The sequence below is a fragment of the Triticum urartu genome, chromosome 2A (assembly GCF_056163025.1).
Source record: "Triticum urartu cultivar PI428250 chromosome 2A, HENAU_Tu73, whole genome shotgun sequence".
Classification (NCBI taxonomy): Eukaryota; Viridiplantae; Streptophyta; class Magnoliopsida; order Poales; family Poaceae; genus Triticum; species Triticum urartu.
Genome location: NC_141874.1, coordinates 704,465,123 through 704,488,168, shown reverse-complemented (window position 1 = coordinate 704,488,168; position 23,046 = coordinate 704,465,123). Strand labels below are relative to the sequence as shown.

Genomic DNA, 23,046 nt, shown 5'->3' with positions numbered 1-23,046 from the left:
GAGTTTCTTCAATAAAAAAAGTTACCCCCGGAAACGGCTGAAACCGCGTCGCCGTGACGTGGGATGCTTTCGTGTTTCAGTGATGTATGTGTATGTTGTTTTGATGGCATATTGAATTCTGAAAGAGCGTGTGAGCGATTTATATATATACACATAGTTGGGCAGAATTCTTGTGATTGGGAAGTTTCGTCGGAAGATGATGGCGGGGTTGCTCCGTGCCGCGGAGGTAAGCGACCTCTGAACTAAGCATCGCACCTGATCATCAACCGTCCTAGTCATCAGCCAGCGGTAAGCGCGTCACGCGAGAATATAATACGATTAAACATTGCCCATTGGGCGGTAATCCTATCACTTGGGGACCTGGGATGGCAACTGGCTTTGCTTGATATCTTGAGCAAACCAAATTTTAAAACCAGACATCGCTGTCCACTGGGCCCAAGTCTTATTGACTCGGTTAAACATTGAGATCCCAACGGCTATAAAGTTCGCATCAACTCCTCCGAGATCTGCCTTCCCTCCCATTGGCAACATCAACAAGAGCTTTTGTCTTCTTCTCCGGTCCGCACCATGAATGGACTCGAGCACCCGCGCAATGGCCGGACCGCCTACCACTTCCAGCCGGCCAAGTTCTGGCAGAATGGTATGTGGATCGTGTTATCATTCCCTCCATCCACTTTGATTTTGTGGGAGTCATTCTGACCATTTTGCGATCCTCGTTTGCGTCCCTGGATTTGGACGAACACGCCATGGATCGACGGCAACGAAACAGATCCCAACGGTATGTGTGATTTCTCCCGCATTTTATGTTCCTCTTCTTAGATGTTATTGTCGAATCAATTTGGGGAAAGCGCTGTTTGTTTGTTAGTTAGCGAATGATATGATGGATCTTGGTTTGCTGCAAGATTAATGGCGGAGTGACGGACTGACAGAAATTTTCCTTCGTACGCGCAGGGCCACTGTACCACAACGGCATGTACCACTTCTTCTACCAGTACAATCCCCACGGCGCCACCTGGGGCGACGGCACGCTCTCATGGGGCCACTCCGTCTCCGGCGACCTCGTGAACTGGGCCGACGTCGGCAATGCGCTCGACCCCACCTCCCCGTTCGACGCCAACGGCTGCTGGTCGGGCTCCGCCACCGTCCTCCCCGGCGGCCGCCCGGCCATCCTCTACACCGGCATCGACGCCAACAGGGTGCAGGTCCAGAATGTGGCCTTCGCCAAGAACCCCGCCGACCCGCTCCTCCGCGAGTGGGAGAAGCCCGACTGCAACCCGGTCATGCCCATGCCGGCGGACGTCACCGGCAACAACTTCCGCGACCCCACGGAGGCGTGGCTCGGCCGCGACGGCCTGTGGAGGGTCGGCGTCGTCGCCGAGGTCGGCGGCGTGGGCTCCCTGCTCGTGTACCGGAGCGCGGACTTCCTCCGCTGGGAGCGCAACGCCGCGCCTCTGCACGCCAGCTCGCGGGACGTGCCCGTGCTGGAGTGCCCGGACCTGTTCCCCATGGCGCCGCCCGGCGCGGCGGAGGGGCTCGACGTGTCGGCGAGCGGCGCCGGGGTGCTGCACGTGCTGAAGCTCACGGACTTCGCCAAGGAGGACCACTACATGGTCGGGCGGTACGACGACGTCGAGGACACCTTCGTGTCGGCGGAGCCCGAGCGCGGCGACGACCCCGGGAACTGGCGCCGGCTGGACCACGGCCACCTGTACGCGTCCAAGTCCTTCTACGACGCCCGCAAGAAGCGGCGCGTGCTGTGGGCGTGGGTGGACGAGAACGACGGCGGCGGCGTGGCCAGGGGCTGGGCGGGCATCCAGGCGTTCCCGAGGGCGATCTGGCTGGACGCCGACGGGAAGCGGCTGGTGCAGTGGCCGATCGAGGAGATCGAGACGCTGAGGAGGAAGCGGGTGGGCCTGCAGTGGGCGACGGAGGTGGAGGCCGGCGGCAGGAAGGAGGTCGCCGGCATCGTGAGCTCGCAGGCGGACGTGCAGGCGGTGTTCGAGATCCCGAACCTGGAGGAGGCCGAGACGCTAGACCCCAAGTGGCTGCAGGATCCCAAGGGGCTGGCCGCCGAGATGGGCGCGTCCGGGCGCGGCGGAGTCGGGCCGTTCGGGCTGCTGGTCTTGGCCTCCGGCGACCTGGAGGAGCACACCGCCGTCTTCTTCAGGGTGTTCAAGCACGATGGCAAGTTCAAGGTCCTCATGTGCACCGATCTGACAAGGTGATTTTCCCCTGCCAAAATCTGATCCGAACATGAAAAAGATACTTCTGGTACATGCTGTAATTGTTCTTGGCGAACATGAAAAATGCACAGATCGTCGAGGAAGGAGGGGATAAAGAAGCCATCCTACGGCGCATTTCTGGACGTGGACGTGGAGAAGGAGAGGAGCATCTCGCTGAGGACCTTGGTGAGTTCTTTTCTACAGCATTTGTCACATCACAAGGCGATCCGGGCCACGTTAACTAATCGTGTACGGAGAAATGCAGATCGATCACACGGTGGTGGAGAGCTTCGGCGACGGCGGGAGGGCGTGCATGACGGCCCGGGTGTACCCGGAGCACGCGGCGACGGGCAGCAGCCGGCTGTACGCGTTCAACTACGGCGCCGGGGCCGTGAAGGTGTCCAAGCTGGAGGCGTGGGAGCTGGCGACGGCGGCCGTGAACGGCGGAGGCCATTTCTAGCTCGGTTGCGCCGGACGTCGCGGCGCATGAAGCTTTGGTTGCAGGGTGTGCTGGTGCATTGCTGCATGCGTGATTGAGCTGATGTATTTGGAGCCTTGAGTGAGAATTTGTTGTGATTTATCCTATATATTATTCAATGATGAAACATTGTTTAACAAAATACAAATGAAAACAACCGGATACACGTACGGATGTGGACTTTTGGCCGCGGTGATTGCCGCACGTCATGAGCGGGACGGACGAGCTGGCGTTGAGCGAGCATGTGGGGCGTGGTCAATTAATTTGTGCCTGTGTGTTATCTCGTAATTTTTTACTAGATGAAATTTGCTTTGAACGACGGCGTCGACGACTTTGTCAATGTGCCCAAGGCCAACGCTAGGCGCGGGCCGGCCGTCCGCTTGCCGTCGGATTGGCCTCCCACGAGCCGTCCGATGCAGCCCAGATTGGGTCTTCTCCCCCCGGCAAGGTCAACGCATGGGGCCTCCCATTTCTCTCCCCGCTCACGTCCAACGACCCCCAGCGCGACGTCCGTCCTCCCTCTGCCTCCTCTTTGTTCGGTTGCAGCACCACCGTGTGCGTCGCCGCACTGCCGGCTTGTGCGCATCTCTAGCCGCGTCCTCAGAAAGACCTTCCCAGGCGTTTTTTTATGCTGGTGCTGAAAAATCGGCCCAGTCGTGTCCTCAGGAGCCCGATTTTCGTCGGCTTGGACCGAAAACAGCGCCGAGGCAAACTGTTTTGGCGCGAAACAGCCGCGGGCCCACCGCGTCAGCGACTCTATTCTTTTCTCGACCCTTCGTCGTCCTCATCGCCTCGTTTCCCGCGACGAATCAATGCCAAAACTGCCGCGCTGTCGTGCCGGTCAGCCTGCGCCATTGATGCCTCACGAGCGGCGCAGTGAAGCCCGGATGACGCGCGTCCCTCGCCCTCCCTCGCCCGCCACGCGTACTCACGGCGGCTCGCGCACGGGTGGCGGCTCGCGCACGGGCGGCGCCTCGACCTATATAAGACGCGCCCCAGCGCACTCGGCGACTCGCACTCTCTCGTCGTCGTCGTTCCTCCCTCTCCTCTCTCTCGCCGTCTCCAGTTCATCACACCCATGGCCGAGCGCTTCCCAGGCGACGGCGCAACGGCGAACGGCTTCGGCCGCCGCCATCTTCACGAGAACGAGGCTCGCCTCCTTTTCGAGGCCGAGTACCCGGTCCCGCCGGACATGCGGGTGCCCGGAGCGTGGAGGATCAGTGCCGGCGGCGTGCCGGTGCCCCCGATACCCACCGGTGCGGCGCGGCGTGCGGAGATCGCACACATCCGCTCGTCCCTGCCGCGTGCGGCGAGGGAGGGGCCACGGTACGTCCCCGACAGCCTGCTCTGGGAGCCTTATTTCCGCCGCCGTCACGCCGAGCAGCTCGTGGCCACCAACGGCGTCGAGCCCTCCGGTAGGCTCAACGCCGTCGGCCGGCGTCGGTGGTGGGGCGTGCCCGGGCGCACGTTGGAGGCCGTCCTCGAGTACATCGAGGGCGGCAACACACCGCGCCTCGAGTACCCCGCTCCCCCGTCCTTCCCACGTCGCCGGGGAAGCTCCTGGACCCCGAGGCGCATGGAGACCGGGGGGTCATCCTCCTCGTCCGGCGGCTCCCCCTGCCTCCACCTCCGCCCCGTCAAGCCGGAACCCCAGGGCACGCCTGTCAGCGCGCGCACCCGCAGCTCCGGCGTCCGCATCAGCGACAACGCCTCCCCCACCGGCCGCTTCGTCCTCGTCGAGCCCAAGCCGGAGCCCGGCCTCCCCGCGGAGTACGAGGAGGTAGCCCGGCGTGGCTTCTCCGACGAGGACGCCCTGCGGTGGGCGCGGGACGACTACCTACGCGACGAGATGGTCCGGCAGCGCCGGGCCCTGGAGGAGATCGCCGCCCGCAAGCGTGGGCGCGAGGACGAGCACGGCGTCGTGGTCCTCGACAGCGACGACGACGACGCCCCCGGACCGTCCAACCCGCCGCGCCAACCGGGGGAGGGATGCAGCAGGGACGGCGGAGGCGTCGGCGGGGGCGACGACGACGACGACGACGACGGCGGTGACTACACGCGGTTCTACAGCCTCCTCGGCATGTAGAACCGCGTGGGCGGGCGGCGAGGCGGGCGGCGAGGGAGACGGCGGGGATAGCCCGCGGTAGTTTTTTTTCTTTTTTTTGTAAAATATGTTTAAATTTGAACGAACTCGCCCGTGTTTGCGTTGTGTTTGCGCCGAATTTAAACATTTTAAAAACCCGTGGGGGACCGTGACTGGAGGGCATCACGCCCCCAGTGCGCGGTTTAGCGCCGGTGCGCCCCAGGGGGCGATTTTTTGCCCCTCCTGAAGGGCCAACGGCTGGAGATGCCCTTACCCGCGGCTGTCAGAATTGCAGCACGACTGCCTGTGAAGCTCCCGATCCTGCCGTTTGCAGCTCTCCATCAGCCGGTTCCACCACGTGGTCGTCATGGTTGTAGCATTCCCGACGTCGCCGCCTCTGGCTCGCCACCGTCGTGGGGTTCCACCACTATGTTCATCAACAAAAACTCAGCGTGAAAATGGCGTTTGCCGGTGGTGGGAAAAAAGAAAAACAATCCCAGCAAAAAAATGTGTCGCGGCCGACGGTTGCTTCAAAAGAACCTTGCCAGATCCGGTTAATTTTTTCCCAGTCGTAGCAAAACAAAAGGTTGGTGCCAGTGAGACGACTCCAATGGTCGTCCAGTTCCAGTACTGGTCAAGTGTGGATGTAGGTTTTTTCCACAGGCTGGTTCCAGCAAAAAAAATCACCGGTTGCAGCACCGAACGTTGCCGCCTCCACCGCTGGCATCTGGTGGTTGCGGATTTTCACCCGGACTGCTCCGTCAATTAACCGGTTGTAGCACCGGGGGTCGTCGCCTCCATCACTAGCAACAGCTTGTTGTTACGACGTTGTAGCTACTACTCACCGAACCACCCGTCACAAAGCACACATGGCCGATGTTACCCCCAGTTGTACCACCGCCCGCCACATTGCCCCGCCGTATCCGTGGGAGAGACAGGAGCCACGCGAGCGCCGCAACCTTGGGGAGGTAAGAGCCGCACGAGCACCGCATGAGGAGCAGCTCGCCGGGGAGAATGTCGTGGTGTGGGCTGACCATGGCCGTGAAGATGCGTTCGGAGGTAGGGGATTGGGAGGAGAAAGATGGGGTGGCAACTAGTGGTTGCGCTGCGTTGGAAAAAGATAAGGCGAAGCAGATAAGTGGTGGCGTGGGGGGCCATAGTCACATGCGCGTGTGCGCGCGACCAGCCGAAATCTTACCCGGTCGACCGTATTAGATAGTTTCTCATGTGCCCAATCGGCATTTTTTGGGCACATTAGCACCTGAAAAGTGGGACCCACCGGTCAATTAGGTCATCAAATAGACTAAACTCCACTAGAATAGTTGTGTGTTAAAGATCAGAAAAAGTCAAGCACACATTATATTTTGGGAAGTAGGAAGTGTTTCACAAAATATACGATTGAATTGTTGGTCCTCCAAATAAGAAGAATCTCCTTAAAACATTAGTGTATGTTGTGGTTTATGGTGTGCACACGGTGTGCATTTCTATCTTGTATATACTAATAGTAAAATGTTGCTTTAAAATAGGGAGATAGTCTAAAAAATCCCATCAAAATTATAAACATCCAACCACCGATCTCAAAAATAAGAAACACATGTCAACTGATCTGGTGTATTAGCCAGACCGAACACCTCCCACAATAACCCATGATTCCAGGACCACGCCCATGTATTGGTCGTTTGTCCACTCCTACACTAATACACAATCCCTTTACTGGTGGTGTGTAAAAAAGTCTAGTATTACCTCCGTTTCAGTTTACAAGTCTTACGCGTATACCTAGGTTACCAATTTTATCATCTTAATATAAACTATATAACACAAAAATTATATGGTTTGAAAATATAACATCTGAAGTTTATATTAATATATTTTTTGTAATATATGACTTGTATTAGGTTGGTCAAATTGACGACCTAAAGGCACGCGCACGCTCTGTAAACTAAGAGAGAGGTAGTAGTGGTGTGTGGGCCAGACACCACTAGTAAGTGGCACACATACTAATGGTGTGTCGAAACCCACACGCATTTAATGCATGTCTATCTTGATGGCGGTGGCTTGGTCATGGGGCAAGGAGGAAGCAAAACTGTTGAAGATGGAGAATCGAATTTATCATTAGCAAAGAGCAAAACACTAACTTATATACCAAACATGTAACAACATAGATATCAAACATAGCACATTAGCACATAGCAACATTACCGCATTACCAATGAAGCCAAAAGGCTTATTTTTGTTGCCATCACAGTATTTTGGATTCATTTTTGTTGTCATGGTACCATTTTCCATTTTCGAGTCAAAGTGCTCATCTTTCATGTGTTTTCTTCTTGGTTTTTGGGTATACTTATTACAGTAAATCAACGTACTTGATGACTATGAATTTTTGTGATCAAATGCCAAAGTGTTTTTTACCTGAAACAATAGGTAAATATCCTACTATGAAATTCATATATAAAAACTAGTATGGTTAGTACAAAAGTTCATCAGTTAAGGGGCAAGTAAAAGGTAAAATTTACACAGGTAAGTTAAAACCGGATAAGAAGCATGGGATCAACGCTTTTGAAGAATCCATGCCTTCAGTTTGTGTATATGCATTTGCTTTGTCCTATGGGTCATCAGGATCAGATCTTCTCGAAGATGGGAGCGCCAGGTAATTTCCCGAAGGAGGGATGTTTTAGAATATGAGATCTTTCACGGGTTTTCGAACGAAAATGCCAAATCTGCTTTCCATTCATGAAGAAGGGGCAGTACAGGGTACAACTCGACAGTACAAAGGAAGACCAGCTGCATACAAACTGTGTGCAGACAACGGGCCACATAGCCTAAAACATCTCTAATCTGCCACCCTCGGTATAATATGTATCAGCTGGTTGATCTTTTTCTTGTTTGGAGCAAGTTCATCTATAAAATGGCAAGTAAAATGCTTTCACGGTATGTGGGTTCAGCACTTCTGAAACCGCAAGTAAAACGACTTGCTTCTTGCATAGGATACACAACAGTGGGCTACTTGTGCCTGACTTTGGGCATTCAGAAGACTAAAATGTCCAAACTATGTAGCTAATGTTTAAAATTGAATTGTGGGGCCCTCCAATGAAGGAGAATCCCCTTCAAAAATTAGCGTATGCTGCTAATTGCAGTGTGCACACGGTATTCTTTAGTAAAAGGCGAAAGAATAGTTCGCTTTGTGCCCGCTGCGCAGCTGCGTGCTTTCGATTGGTAGCCTTGGCCTTCCTTATATACTGCTCCCTCCAAGCGCTGTGACATCGAGGAGCGATGTGGGACTAATCTCTGCGGGAGGTGCGAGCCTCCCCTCCGCGCAGCCGCAAGTAGGTGGAAAAGGCCGAGGCAAAGGGCTCACGGCCGGGCAACCCTGTGGGCTTCTTGGCCCGGTGATACTACTACCGGGGAGCAAATGCCAGAGGCTTGCCTAAAAAAAAAAGGCGGCACGACGCAATACGAGATACTCCTACTTTCTTGTCCGGTGTTGAGCACCTGTGCTGCATGTATTCTCATCGATAAAACCCCCTCAAAAAAATCAAAAAAATGTTGTGTTGCATTCCCTCAAAAAAAGAGTTGTATTGCAGGCAGGACATGGATGGATGTTGCTTGGACATGACTGGTTTTCTTGAACTAATAGATAAATCTCATGTATGTCGACAGCATTTTAGCATCTCTATTTTGGCAATATAAATAGGTGGGTACGCACACCATATGATACTGGATCAAACTCTCCATGAGAATTCATAGTTGCCTTATGGCAATGCTACACCTACGAATGGTTTAACGTAATTGTTACGTAATTAGACAGCTGGCATGTTAATATTGAGGTTAGAGAGAAGGCAGGCCCCACCCCACTTAAAATCAAGGGGGAGAGAAGTATTGATGGAAGGTTACGTAAGAGATTTACGTTAGTCTTCGTAGGTGTAGGATTATCATTGCCTTATTTGTAGCTTCCTTACTAGAAAAGACGGATGAAACTTGAAAGAGTTTGACAATTTCCGTAGTCCCCTCGTTTTCGAGCAAGAACGTGGATACACTAACACGCAGAATCTAGCTGAATTCAACAATCGAACACATGCTCATACACAAACCCACAAAATGCAACAGGCGAGCCCTGGGGTTGCCAAAGCTATAAACGAACAGAACACTTTCTAAAACAACCGAGTCAAGTGTCTGAGCAATACATACACTAGGCGAGAACCTAATCACTACGCGAAACTAGTTTTCAGAGTGTTTACACAGCCAAAAAGAATAACACCGGCTAAAACTCTCTACTGCCTCGAGAAAGTGAGAACCACAGCCTCACAATCGCAAGGTTGTTTGCCTGCTGAACAGCGTTCAGGAGAAGAGCCTCCGGGACCATGTCGGGACGGCCGCCGCAGGTTGTTGCACCGCAGCAGCCGTTGTGAGGCTAGCCGCTTTTTCTTTCGCCTCCAGTATCCGTGCTCCCTTCGGATCAGCCAGAAGGGACTTCTGGAAGGACTGCGGAAATCCTGTTGCGATGATGGTCACGTGGATCTCGCCGTTATAACGGTCGTCGACCACAGCTCCGAAAATTATGTTGGCCGAGGGATCAGCCAAGCTTGTCACGATCTGCAGAAAGGGGATGAGTGGTGGTTACTTCCAAAGCAGTTGAACAGTACATCCCATCCATGTCAACCACCTAAATATTCTCGACGTTCTCATGGCCAATTCTTCAAAGATTATTCAAAGATAACAGTAAGGAGTCGTACACACACACCTGAGACACCTTGTTCACTTCTTGCAGAGTGATGTCCTTCCCGCCGGTGATATTGTACACGACACCAGTAGCTGCCTCAATGGACGACCCTATCAAAGGGGCAAGAGTTGCCTGCTCGGCAGCTTCTTGGGCACGGTTTTTGCTGGAAGAAACACCAACGCCGAGCATGGCAGTTCCAGAATTTTTCATCACAGCTTTCACATCGGCAAAATCAACATTCACGAGCCCAGGTATCTGCAGAGTTTCAGATAAGTATTATGTCATCTTACTACTATGAAGATGTCAATTGGTCATGGCGATCTATTCATGTGTGGCTTACACCACATGTTGAGTTTGTCACAGCTGGTTGGAATGAGGGAAAACTTGGAACTAAAAATCATTTTAAGCATACAGTATTGTTTTTTAACAATAGCAAAAACAATCTTTTTAAGCATACAGTGTTGTTTTTAACCATAGCAAAAACACATGTACATTGTGCTAGTCACAACTAAGTAACTGCAGCATAGAGAAGGGCAAAACCTACCGTGATAATGTCTGATATTCCTTGGACACCCTGCCGAAGGACATCATCTGCAAGGAGAAACGCGTCTTGCAAGGGCATATTCTCATCAGCAATATCTAACAACCGATCATTTGGGATCACAATCAGAGTGTCAACACTTCTTTCCAGCTTCTCCAATGCTTCGAGTGCCTGACGTGGTAAGAAATTTAAAAAACTAGAGAAAAACAAAGGCTACTTAAGCAGGAGTGGTCCAAAACAAATACCAAGCACTGCAAACAGAAATTCCAATGACTAGCAATCAAATGAATCCATATCAGCAGATGATGGGTAGTTAATAATCAAATGCGTTTTAGGGGTATTTTCACAAAACAAATAGCAACAAATTGTATACAGCAGCATTAGGGGACTGACGCTAAGACTACTGTAAGGACTGAAAATGACATTGCAAGAGGTAGGGCTAACTCTTGTAGCTGGTGTTTGCATAGCAGTCTTCTATGTGATAAAAAAGAAGTGATGTATGCAAAAGTCATTCCAACCTTAATCAAAATTACCAAATATTGTTCAACAGGACACCAAAAATGATTTATATTCAGGTTCAAATACATACCTGTAGAGAGCGCTTGCGTCCTTCAAAGCTGAATGGGTAGGTGACAACACCAACAGTAAGATAACCAGCTTCCTTTGCTATCTGGGCAACAACTGGAGCAGCACCGGAGCCAGTACCCCCTCCCATCCCAGCTGTTATGAAGACAAGGTCCGAATCTCGGAGGGCATTGGCTATCACTTCCTTCGATTCCTCGGCAGCCTGTTCTCCCAAATTAGGATTTCCACCAGTACCTGTTTGCACGAACATAAGTCAGTCTAGTTAACATATTTGCTATTTGCAATGGAAGTTACAGTCAGTAGCCATGTGTCATCTGGTATACTGTTTGTTTTTTGTTCTATTTTGCAGGGCATCAACACAAGTTTGCATTAGAGGTGGCGCCTTTAACAGGAAAATATCTGTAAAGACAGCATTCTTTCATAAGAAAACAGAAAGTATTACCCAGCCCACGAGTCAATTGTTCTCCAATTTGTAGCGGATGCTGCGCCTGGGAATTCACAAGAGCCTGGGAGTCTGTGTTTATAGCATAGAACTCGATACCCTGAAATTGTATAATGCAGTCATCAGTATTTGAGAAATCAGACAAGGAATGTGCAGTCATCATTACTGTCGAATTATACTGCTTTAAGACTCCCCTGGATGCTTCTAAGGAGGCAAGGAATAATTTCCAATCTATAAGCACACATTTCGTTGTTTATTAGGGAACAGTGTAGTACGCATACACACACCTTCACATCAGCCTACATAGACTCGTATGCTGAACTAAAGCGCATCACGAGCGGTGGCCTCGGGAAATGGATTCAGAGCACGGACACAATGCCGCGGATTAACTCGTTCACTTGCTAAGTTCGAATTTCAAATCAGACTAGGAAATGGATCTACACGCCGAGCACGGGACAGAAAGCAACCCCGGTTCCGCGGGGGGAGGGGAGGGGGTCCAAGCAAGGGGCACCGCACTACCTGAAGGCCGCTGCCGATCATGCGGTTGACGGCGTTGTTGCCGCCGCCTCCCACGCCAACGACCTTTATCCTCGCCGTCTCCACGGGCGCGAACGCGAAGGAGCACCGCACGGCCGCATGGCGCGGCCGCCGCGGCTGGTTCCGGCACCCGCCTCTATGGGGTCCACGGGGAGGCAGGCCTGGGAGGTGGAGGAGGGCGGAGGCCGACGAGGTGGACGGCGCCATTTTCCCTTGGCCGTGGGGGGAATGGGGATGGGGAGAGGTGGCCGGGAGGAGAGGAGAGGGGATCTGGCGTGCAATACTCTAGGGTTTTGGGGGATTTTTGGAGGGTTTTGCTGCGCTGGTTTCTCGAAATCGACCAAATATCCCCTGTCGTGTCTACAGTACCTTCCTGGTTGCGGTCGGGCGGTTTTATTTGTCATTTCTTTCTTCTGCAAATCTGCAAAAAAGGAAAAAAGTTCAGAAAAACATGAAAATGTGAGATAATATACTTTTTGAAACTTCGGTAACTTTATTTAATCAAAGACAGCTAGTGCATCGGTAAGTTTGATGCGCCAAGTCTAAGCGTACCATGTACAATGGTAAAATTGACAAGATAACACATTTTTATCGTGCCGTTTGTGTCAAGAACGCACAAATATATGTTATTTTGTCAGATTTTCATGCATTATATGTGTGTGCAAATATAAGTTGCTCCCCAAGCTTTGAGGGTTCTTTTGGATACACGAATTATGCATTGTGAGCCTATGACAATGCTTATGTTGCTACTTTAAAAAAAACACCCTCATATATTAATCAGCTTAAAACATGCTTACAATCGTTCATTAAAGAATACGCCACGCGGGTCAAAACACTATACTCCCTCCGTCACAGTTTAGAAGGCACAGTTAAATTTGCGTGCGTTTCCATAATAGACAAGGTTTAGGGCGCATTGCATTTATTTCTATTAGCTAATTAGTACTCCGATACATTATTTCTATATGCATGCGTAATGTGAATGCTATTTCTTAGCCCATCTCACAACCAATAGATAACCACCTAGGTCCCAGAGAATTTGCAAGCGCGCCTACTAAACCGTGATGGAGGGAGTAGTAAAGAAGACCGTCCGACCTATTGTCAAACCTAAATTTGGCGATCTCATAAGCTGCCATGTTTGTCTAGCATTTGATCTTAACGATCTTGAGATTATTTATAAGCTTCATAATGCTCCGTGCTTCCCACTTAAGATCAACAAAAGAGATCTGACAAGAAAATTATTTGCAAGAAAAGAGAGCACAAAAGAGCTATCGGATTCTACAATAATGGGTTTATTGAGACTGATACCAACATAGAGCCCGGCAAGGCACGCACGAATCTTCGCTTCATCAACACACGTGCACGGCCCAGTAAAATCCCAAGAAAGGATGACTACTTGGCTAAGGAAACGACAACAAATAATGGTAGCCATGACCAATGTTTGGTTTGGCTGATTAGACAATATTATTGACTAGTTAGCGTCTTCTTATGAGATTCATAACTTACAACACTTGTGTTACTTCATTTGGTAACTAACACTTGGTTACATGTTTTGAAGGGATTAAGGCAAAATCCTATGACATGAGGTCGGTTTCTAGAATTTCTTTATTTGTTTGGCTGGCAAGAGCACGGCCTGACCTTGGTTTCTATGGGAGCTCGGCTCTAATGACCCTATCCGTTTCCTTATCTTGGCGAGCTCGGCGGAGGCCAAGGCGGCCTCATCGAGTTCCACGTTGGCAACCTCAGCTTCGTAGGCCTTTTGAGCTCCCCCGTAAGGTATTTGTGCCATTCGAGCCTGACATCTTTAGCTGTAGATAGGCGTAGGATGGGACCGCCATGAATTTCACATATGCAGGCCTGCCCAAGATCATGTGCTAGCCGCTTTGAAAGGGAGCGACCTAAACTGTACGATTTTGCTTTGGTAGTTGTGCTCGTCTCTGAAGATGACCTCGATCTCGATCTACCGCAGGGGAGACATTGGGCGTCCCGACACCACCCCATGAAACCACACGTACGTCCGACCTATGTGGGCTAGACACTGAGATATTCATCTTCTCTAGGGTGTTAGTGAAGATAATATTGAGGTCGTGGCCTCCATCCATTAGGACGCATGAGAGGCAGCAACCCCCCATGATTGGATCTAGCACCAAGGCATGCTTGCCTGGATGGACGACGTCCTCGAGGTGATCCCCGACGTCGAAGTTCACCATTTCCTAGGTCCACGCAAGTCGCTCGTTGGTTGTGTTTTCTGCTGCGTAGATCGCCTGTCGCCCAAGTTTCTGGTTTCGGCGTGTATCCGCCGTCGTGGATATCATATTCACGGATGTCTCGCGAGCGGGCTGACGGCTTTGTGGAGCCTGTACAACGCCTCGCTCGCGTTTCCACACGAGGTGGTTAGGGCTAGGGTTCTCATCGTACATGTGGTTGACGGGGTGTGAGGGTGAGATGTCGAAAAGTCGACCTGATCCATTGGAGACCAGCTCAAAAGAGTCGAACGTGAGGGATTGGCCTGGCAGGAACTTGCCGTCCTCTTCTGATTCTCCGCACCGGGTTAGGTCTCCAATCAACGACGCCATTACTTGGTGCGCCAACTAACGTGAGGGATTGGCCTGGCGGTAGGGTTCATGATGAGATCAGAAGTACCGAGACGGAGTCTGCACACACTATTTACCCAGGTTTGGGCCTCCGAAGAGTAATCCCCTACATCCTGCTTCTTCTTGTTATTCATGGTGAAGGGATACCTCATGGAGAGGATTACAATGGTGTACCGAATTACTACCGAGAGTTTGGATCTAAGATTGGATGATGAATGAGGACCTAGATCTCCCTTTATAGACATGAGAGGTATATGGTTTACATGGGGGTAGATGTCATCTACGGCGCCGCCGCCCTCTAGTCTTGGAGAGCACGAAGGTCGCCCCCACCTCTTAGGGCTTCCTCCTAGTCTGGTCCTCGCGGGCCTTGTGTATCTGGCAAGGTCGGGCCCCTTTATGTTAGGTACCCCGAGTACAGGAGACCGTCAGGGGAACTTTCCGTTTATCTATATCCATTATGTAGCTCAAGTCGACACACAATAAACCCATATCATGGTCCAACAACCAGAACGCTAATACCTAACCTAATTTTGTTCTATGTTTTACAAATCCGTGCCACCAGTAACATGATATGCGCCATACACCTATCAATGGTAAAGCATTCCACATGCCACTCACTCATCCTTGTTGTAATGTCCAGGCGTGACCATGTGGTGCGGCTGGTTTAGGTGTTATGGCAATGGCTTAGGAAAACATCGATATATATATTATAGTGATATCAATCTAAATTATTGTTGGTTTGCTTGTGTTTCTCTCAATGGTTCAAGGGGTCTTTTAGTTATTACACACATCCAATTCTGTATCCGAGTTTGCACCATATTTGCTATCCATTTGTTCCCGTTAGTATTTGTTTCCGGGGTTTCTATATTCGTTTCCACTTTCGAAAAGAAATATGAAAACACATGTGGCAACACTTAGTTTCGTATGCTTTTGCTCCATTTTCACCCCCTCTCGTGAACCAAACATGATGTTCGATTAATGGTTAGTTGTTAAACGAGACATATCACGAGCCTCGGTGTTAGATTTCTTACTCCCATGTCTAAAGACAATTCTCTCTCGGTCGTTGCATCGATCTTGATATCCTCAAGGATTTGACCGTATAAGCATTTTGTCGACCCTTGGATACCATGTGTAACCTCCAGATAGTCAGAGGCCAGACACAATACTAGCCAAAAATGAAGGTCACCCATGAGATTGAGAGCCTCTCTGCATGCCATAGTTGCGAGACTACTCGGGATGAGTGATGCCATTGAAGACAATGGCGTGCCCTTGTAAGTGTCATCCTCCCATATGCATACCACATGAACCACACATCTCAGTTGTGTCTCTGAGACAACTACATGAATATCAATCTTTGAGCCAACATCGATGTCGTACTAGAAACCTTCAGCCTCCCCCCGTGCTACCTCTCCATCGTTACCTCCAAATCAAAGATAAAGTTTTCCATAAACAGGTGGGTGGACATGGGGTATGGAGGATTTCCTCATGGATTGCCTTAAGACATCTCCAAAGCGGCTCACCAAATCTCCTCTATATGTTTAGATCAAACGGTATGGACACTTTTAGGCCTCCAACACAGATTCTCGTCTTGGGCTGGACCCATTTGGACGTCTGAACCCCCACAGTCCACCCAAAAATTTGTGGGAGGCATGGGGAATTCCAAACGTCCGCCACGTTGGAGTCCTACAACCCGATCCCACCTAAAACTTTGGTCGATTATAGAAGCATCGCCACATTTAGACCGTCTCATCGACTCTCACCACCCCGCGACGAACCTTCCCTGTTCCAGGCATACCATGTTCATGGTATGACAACCGACGAGGCGCATCGAGGAGCATAATGGGCTATTAAAAAGTCGGCTGGGCACCCCCCAAACTCTACCTCCGAACCCATTCTCTACATTTTCTCACCTCTATTCGTGGTCCAAGCCCCATAGTTGTTCATGGTATGACAACCGACGAGGCGCATCGAGGAGCATAATGGGCTATTAAAAAGTCGGCTGGGCACCCCCCAAACTCTACCTCCGAACCCATTCTCTACATTTTCTCACCTCTATTCGTGGTCCAAGCCCCATAGTTTGTCATCCGCCGTTTGTCGTCACCATGCCGTGGATGAAGATAACGCGATACAAGAAGTTGACGCCGATGTGTCGCGTTGAAATCGTAGTGGGGGTCCATGTTCTGGACGCCCGGTGGCAGGCTCGTATTGAGGCGAGCCAACATACAAGGTCTCCGGAGCCGAGCTCGTGGAAGGAGTAGGAAGGTTACCCCATGGCACTAGCGGATGTCCCGAAGGATGATGAGACGCCCGTGGAGGAGGAGGCGATGACCGTCGAGGTCGCGGCTCCGGCTGATGGGGCGGTCGACCACTTCTTAGTGCAAGAGACAACAAGTTCGACCACACTCCTAGACGAGCCCCGCGCGGTCATGGAGCAACTGGAGGTGGAGCGCAGATGCCTCTGCCCTCGTGGCGCTCCTCGCAGACTTATAATTTGTCAACGAGAAACAGGTAGTGCTCGCTTCCATGCGGAGGGCCCTCACGGTCAACCGAGAGCTCCGCATCAACGAGGCGCTGCGTGCCTTCCTCTTCGAGGAGCTTGAGTCCAAGGATGACGTGGAGACGAAGCAGCACGATGACCATGCCAAAAGAGTCACACATCGACAACTCTCGTGAGTTCGCGCCAATGGCCAATGACGATGGGCCGACTCCTCCTATGCGGGGTCATCGACCTCACCTCAGACAACGAAGAGTAGGCTTTATTAGAATAGTTTTTAGTTATTATTAGCGATCTTTTGCATTGTTTAAAAAAATCTATGACCTAGTGAAATGACTCGGTGTCAGCCTTATATGAGGTATATGGTTGAATGATGTATATGGGTACGGACACGTCCGAAGAACGCCCGCAGACATTTGGGAGTGTTCATTTATGCCCTTACATAGGGCATTTATTTAAGAGAAACGTTTTGGGGCAAACCTGGTCACTTGCACTCCTTTTTTTAAAACACACACACTTTGTAAGTACATGCGCGGGGCGCTGTCTATGCAGCCCACAACTCGAACTTTCAAGGGCAAACAAGGGAGGGGATACGACAATCTCCGAGCAGGCTCATTGAAGTGGATCCTATTCACACCCTGTAGCGCCGCGCCACCCACCACCTAGACGAGTTGGACCGGTGCAGTTTGGGTTTTTTCTTGTTGTTTCTTGCTCGCTACTTTACTGCAGCTTTTTTGTTATGATTTTGTTTTGCTTATCTTACTTTCATTTTTTCCTTTTCCTTTTCTTTTGTACTTTTTAATACATGGTGACCAGTTTTTTTAGCGCACGATCAGCAATTCTTTAACGTATAGTGAACATTTTTAATATACACTAAACATTTATAATTATACAATGGACTCGTTTTTAGTACACACTGAACTTTTTTTAATTCAATGTGAGCATTTTCTTTGTACGTACTGAACAAATTAATAGAATATTTATTTTTATTTATAATAGAGTTTTAAATATTTATCTCTGTAAAAAAATCCCTGTTTTTAATAGAAAATCCGAAAAAAGTAAAAAAAAACCGCTCGCGCTAGAGTGGGCTGGCCTATTTGCCAATGTACGTCCAATTCCTTCTTCTCATTTAGCCCATCCATAGCTTCGGCTCAGCCCACGTCCCGCCCCGCCGCAGGGGTTTCCTTCTTCTCCCCTCCCCTCTCCCCGCAACCGTAGACTGGACACGTCCCCGGCGGGCGGGTGGGCGGCGGGGCCCACAGGCGCAGAAACGCATCCCACGCCTCCTCAACAACCGCATATCCAAAACCGGGGGGCACTCTCGCCATTCCGCACCGAGTCCCCCCGTTCCACACGCGGCTCGCCCGGCCACCCCCCGATGACGCGTGGGCCCCACGCGCCCCGGCCCCCATTGGCCAGCGGCTGCGTGGCCGGCTGCGCGGTGCGGCCCTTTCCGCCGCCCCCCTCGCGACGAAACCCTACTTAACAAATAGATTAGGCGAGGAGGAGGAGAGAGAAAGCCTCACCCCAGGGGAAATCAGGAGAGAGAAAGGGGCGGAGCTAGAGAGAGAGAGAGAGAGAGAGGGGGGCGACAAAGGGGGGGAGACCAAGCTGCAGAGACAGAGAGGGGTAGAGAGAGAGAGAGAGGGGGGGAGGGAGGGGAATCGCGGTGGGTTTTGGCGGGGCGAGATTTGAGTTTTTTTCGCGCGGCGGCCATGGTGTCGGACCAGGAGATCGCCGCCTGCGTGGAGTCGCTCCTCCGGGGCGCGCTCGAGGCCGGCGGCGGCGGCGCCGGGGAGGCTGCCTCGCTCGCCGCCGTGCTCCAGCAGGCGCAGGCGCGGCTCGGCGTCGACCTCTCCCACAAGGCGCCCTACATCCGCGACCAGATGGACCTCTTCTTCGGGCCCCGCCTCCAGCCGCCCCCGCCGCCGCCGCCCAAGGCCCAGAACCAGAACCAGAACCCTCCCCCGCTCCCCGCCTCCGCGCCCGCGCCCGCGCCTGCCATGACGCAGGCCCCGCCCCAGCCCCAGCTCCTCCCGCTCGAGGTGCAGCAGCAGCAACAGATGCTGCAGATGCAGCAGCAGCAGCAGCAGCAGTTCGCGGCGATTCAGCCGCAGTTCATCTTCCAGACCATGCCCCAGCTCCCGCCCGTCGTCTCAGGAGGAGGCGCCGCCGCGGTCTCCGCGCCGCCGCCGGCCGTGCCGGCCATGGCCTTCTACCCGCCGCCGCCCCTCGCCTTCCGCTACACCAACGCCCTCGGCGGGGTCGCCACTGGTGGGACCGTCTCCTTCCAGCAGCCGGCCCCTGGGGCCGGGGCCATCACTTCCCCCACAGCTGCGCCACAGGCCGTCGGTGACAACAAGGAGAGGTGAGCCATGGATAACAATTAGGGTTTGTTCCCTAGATTCAGTTGCTTGACACACTGCAACTACCTACCTTTTGGCACTGAAATTTAGGTGGTTGGACATTTAGCTGGTCGATTCATGTGATTACTGTTGCTAATTGTGTGGATTGAAGGTTGAGCTGATTGTGTTCATCTGGATTCATGAAATGACACCTAATAGCGGCCGTAGGCTTAGGGTTTAGGGGTTCAATATGGCAACTTTGTTGGGCCCAACTACGTAACGTCGTTTGCTATGGACTCCAGTAGTGTGGTGCTTAGGATATCATTATCCGTTTTTTCGCCACTCGTAACGGCTGATTCGCTTAGTGACCGTTCATTTGTAGTTTTGTTCTTTGTCCATTTCCGCCACTTTAACTGGACTCGTCAACCAGGAAGGTAGTTTGGCATGGTTAGCTTCATTGGTTGCATCCAATACGTTGAGCGTCATAAAAGCTAACCTTTTTATTTTAAAAGGCGCACATTTCCGTTATGAATTTATTTGATACGCAATGAAGTTCAGGACAGCTGTTATGCCAGAATGTACAAACTAGAGCTTAAGCCGTACATGCCGTACTTGTGGAATCGTAACCTCCTTCAGCTTTTGTGAGCAACCCGTTTCTTTGTCTGTGTTGACTCTTGTCTTCTGCCTACCCTGTTTTTGAGGAAATAGTCCCAACCAGTCGACTAGTGTCCTCTAAATTTATTCTGTGCATTTGTATGCCGAATTATCATTTTCTGGCTGATTTGGTACATAGGAAGTGTTAATTATACCTTTTGAGTTATAGTATTGTGCTAATGGACCTTCTTTAGTTCATCAGGCTTTAAGAGTATATTTTGCCTCAACACTGAACTGTTGTATTTTCATGTAGTTCATGCACCCATGTTCAACACTTAAATTTTGTTACGTTATACGGGCCAACACATAGTACTAATTATGGAATTAAGTCATCTATGTATACCAATCGTTGTGATATGTTTATAATTTCTTCCAGTGCCTCTAAGAGAAAGAGAGGTGGGCCTGGTGGCTTAAACAAGGTTTGTGCAATTTCACCTGAACTTCAGACTGTTGTTGGCGAGACTGCCATGTCAAGAACTCAGGTACTTTCAATATCTTCATTCACTAGATCAGATTTCTTCCCCTTGATTAACTCAAATTGTTCACTTCTGAACTCTATTCTTCATTCAGATTGTGAAGCAGTTATGGGCATATATCAGGCAGAATAATCTTCAGGATCCTGATGACAAGAGGAAGATTATATGCAATGATGAACTTCGTATTGTTTTTGGAACCGACTCCACTGACATGTTTAAGATGAACAAATTGTTGGCCAAGCACATAACTCCTCTTGACCCAAGTACGTGTTTTTGTTTCCTTTTATCTATATCTGCCTGCTAATATACATCTGAATTTACTATTAAGAATTCTCAAATACATTATTTTGATACTGCAGAAGATCAACCTTCGGAAGCAAAAAAGATTAAGGCTGCCACTCCAGCTCCTCAACAAATGCCTACTATAAATCAAAATCAGCCCTATGTGGTTGTTTCTGATGCGCTAGCCAAATTCCTTGGTGTAGAAGGAACGGTGCCTCATGATGATGCCCTCAAGTACCTTTGGGATTACATAAAAGCAAATCAGCTTGAGGTATGGATGTGCCTTAACCTTTCTTTTACTTGCAGGATTCCAGTTTGTTCTTTGCTTGCGGATACGTACTGAATGATTGCTGAAAAATCCAATGCGTTGAAACACTACTGCCAGGAGTAACAGTAGTAAAGACTGATGAATAATCTAAACTCACATCTTTCCTCAATTTGGTAGAGAATCATTGAGATATAGGTGTCTGTTATGCTGCAGTAGCTGTGTGTCATGTTTACTACCGTGTCTTTGGAAAGAATTTAAGCCGCATTGTCTTTTGAAGACCATTTTGGATGTGTTCTTCCTACAGTAAGACTCTTGAATGCTTCATGATATATTGTAGTGATTGTTTTATCCTAGAATGTGGATTGTGGTTTGGAACTGTATCCATCTCAGATACACGCATTTATAATGCTAGCAGTTTCCAAATACAGAAAACAATTGTTGCATTAAGAGGTCGGTTTCAGAATAGCAGCCGAATTTCTACATTGATTTTGAGCATGCACTTCTCTGTAAAGTAGTGTCGGGAAATGTTTGCCAATCATACCTCCATGTCCTTTCACCTCCTGATGATGCCATTCCTGAGAATTTTAATTATTTGTTAACTGGGACATGCTGTCCAGCCCCATTGAGACGCATGAGATCCATTCATGTTCTGTTTGATTGTGCACAGGATCCTGCGAGTGCATCAATACTATGTGATTCCAGTCTGCAAGAGCTGTTCGGCTGCGAGAGCATTCCAGCTTCAGGATTATCAGACTTGCTTGCTCACCATTTCATCCAAAGGACATAGCATATCCTCATTAACTGGTTAGAACATTCACTGTTTTTTTCCTCTATCCAGTGTACATCAGCTACTGAAATCACTGCAGGTAGATACATGGATATGCCTCCTACCGATGCACTGACTAACCTTGTTTTGCCCTGCTCTGCTCGCCGTCCATGCAGATGTAGGATCGCAGCGGTGCCAGATAGGCCTAACTTTACAGAAATGGTGTTCTTACAAAATGGACAGCGTAGCTTGTGTATCTCCCCGGCGTTCCGGATTATGGACTGCGTCAGACAAAAGTCAGATTATTTGTGGTAGCCTGTAACTTGCCATGTGTGTGTATTGGCTGCCGCCCAGTATTTGGTTGGTGTAACTCGCACTGAGTTGTTGTTAGCTTTAGTTTCTGAGTGTCAAAGTGTCTTTACTGACTATGTAAAGTTATGCTTTATATCTGAGTGCCAGATTGAATTGAATTTTAGTTTTCTGATGAAAGGTTTATGCTGAGGTTCTCGTTGGGCCTTCCATGGTCACTGCATTCGTATGTTAAATCCCTTGTGTTTGCATTACTTGGGGAATTGCTGCACAACAGATAACCTCTACACTTATTTTCTGGAAAGGCACCTGTAGGCTGTAGTTCCCCAAAATAAGATGGAAAAGCCGGGGCATCTTTTCCTTGCAGAAAGCCTCGGTGTAGCAGCGGCTCGTGCTCTGTCAAGATAATATTACCTCTGTTCACTTATATAAGACGTTTTAGACATTACACTGTTCAAAATAGTAGTAGAAAGCAAGCTCTCTAAAACGTCTTATAAAAACAAACAGTGAGTAAATAGTACTTCCTTCGTAAACTAATATAAGAGTGTTTAGATCACTATTTAATTTACAAAAGAAGTACTAGCGATACTGTGATGAGCTAACTAAACTAGTAGTACATGTTGACAAAGCAGGTTCACCATAAAAATGGAACTGAACGGGGGACGTCAAGCAGACAATCCAATTTATTTTTGTGTTCGCTATGCATTTTCTCCCCATTATAATCCTCCTCTCTGACGCCAGGCGGAGTTTCCACGGGTCCTCACAGTTTACAATACTGTCACTTGACCTAGAGGTGCTGCTTGCGTTTGTTAACTGAGCTGACACCTCACCTAACTGAACCGAACCAAAATAAGCCCTTGCTAAAACAGGTCGTGCATTCCTGTTTGAGTTTTAATTTACTACAACTCTGACGAGACAACAACAGAGAATCGTTCAGAAACGCGTGGGTTTCCACTGACAAAGAGCCTTCGATGAACTAGTGAAAAACAGACATGATTTATTACTCTATCGACCTTGAAAAAAAAGAATACTCTGCCCTCTGCATCGATCAATGCACACGGCCAACCATCGTTAATGTATAATATTCATCGAAAACTACAGCATCAACACTTGTCGGATCAAATCAAAAGCCCTAGATCACTACTCCCTCCGTTCCAAATTACTCGTCGCAGAAATGGATATATTTAGAATTAAAATATATCTAGATATATCCATACCTGCGACAAGTAATTCAGAACGAAGGAAGTACAATTTTT

General features: G+C 49.9%; 3 protein-coding genes and 1 non-coding gene across 4 annotated transcripts; 2 read left to right on the top strand and 2 right to left on the bottom strand.

Annotated features, from left to right (window-relative positions):
• Positions 1–487: 487 nt before the first annotated feature.
• LOC125534207 (beta-fructofuranosidase, insoluble isoenzyme 7) lies at positions 488–2,870 on the top strand. Its single transcript, XM_048697488.2, has 5 exons — positions 488–640; positions 770–778; positions 952–2,221; positions 2,315–2,408; positions 2,488–2,870. The coding sequence occupies exons 1-5, from the start codon at positions 568–570 to the stop codon at positions 2,680–2,682; spliced, it is 1,641 nt and encodes a 546-aa protein (XP_048553445.1). The 5' UTR covers positions 488–567; the 3' UTR covers positions 2,683–2,870.
• Positions 2,871–7,862: 4,992 nt separating this feature from the next.
• On the bottom strand, positions 7,863–7,981 carry LOC125542004 (U5 spliceosomal RNA). The gene has a single exon (XR_007297789.1). It is a non-coding gene; the product is annotated as a U5 spliceosomal RNA (small nuclear RNA).
• A 931-nt stretch (positions 7,982–8,912) lies between these two features.
• On the bottom strand, positions 8,913–11,926 carry FTSZ1-1 (homolog of bacterial cytokinesis Z-ring protein FTSZ 1-1). The gene is made up of 6 exons (XM_048703427.2): positions 11,588–11,926; positions 11,069–11,168; positions 10,631–10,860; positions 10,045–10,212; positions 9,522–9,755; positions 8,913–9,373 (listed from the first exon to the last, which is right to left on the bottom strand). The coding sequence occupies exons 1-6, from the start codon at positions 11,810–11,812 to the stop codon at positions 9,119–9,121; spliced, it is 1,212 nt and encodes a 403-aa protein (XP_048559384.1). The 5' UTR covers positions 11,813–11,926; the 3' UTR covers positions 8,913–9,118.
• Positions 11,927–18,200: 6,274 nt separating this feature from the next.
• On the top strand, positions 18,201–21,956 carry LOC125539886 (uncharacterized). Its single transcript, XM_048703426.2, has 6 exons — positions 18,201–19,058; positions 20,066–20,171; positions 20,260–20,428; positions 20,525–20,718; positions 21,383–21,519; positions 21,658–21,956. Exons 1-5 carry the CDS (start codon positions 18,406–18,408, stop codon positions 21,500–21,502), a joined length of 1,242 nt encoding a protein of 413 aa, XP_048559383.1. The 5' UTR covers positions 18,201–18,405; the 3' UTR covers positions 21,503–21,519; positions 21,658–21,956.
• The last annotated feature ends 1,090 nt before the right edge of the window (positions 21,957–23,046 follow it).

Bases quoted from the DNA above. Each gene is read 5' to 3' on its own strand.
- LOC125534207 (XM_048697488.2), top strand. From the start codon at position 568: ATGAATGGACTCGAGCACCCGCGCAATGGCCGGACCGCCTACCACTTC. The intron at 2,222-2,314 runs GTGATTTTCCCC...AAAAATGCACAG, and splicing joins ATGTGCACCGATCTGACAAG to ATCGTCGAGGAAGGAGGGGA. The intron at 2,409-2,487 runs GTGAGTTCTTTT...GGAGAAATGCAG, and splicing joins GCATCTCGCTGAGGACCTTG to ATCGATCACACGGTGGTGGA.
- FTSZ1-1 (XM_048703427.2), bottom strand. From the start codon at position 11,812: ATGGCGCCGTCCACCTCGTCGGCCTCCGCCCTCCTCCACCTCCCAGGC. The intron at 9,756-10,044 runs GTAGGTTTTGCC...GAAACTCTGCAG, and splicing joins GAATATCAGACATTATCACG to ATACCTGGGCTCGTGAATGT. The intron at 9,374-9,521 runs GTGTGTGTGTAC...CCCTTTCTGCAG, and splicing joins AAGTGAACAAGGTGTCTCAG to ATCGTGACAAGCTTGGCTGA.
- LOC125539886 (XM_048703426.2), top strand. From the start codon at position 18,406: ATGGTGTCGGACCAGGAGATCGCCGCCTGCGTGGAGTCGCTCCTCCGG. The intron at 20,172-20,259 runs GTACTTTCAATA...TTCTTCATTCAG, and splicing joins CTGCCATGTCAAGAACTCAG to ATTGTGAAGCAGTTATGGGC. The intron at 20,719-21,382 runs GTATGGATGTGC...GATTGTGCACAG, and splicing joins TAAAAGCAAATCAGCTTGAG to GATCCTGCGAGTGCATCAAT.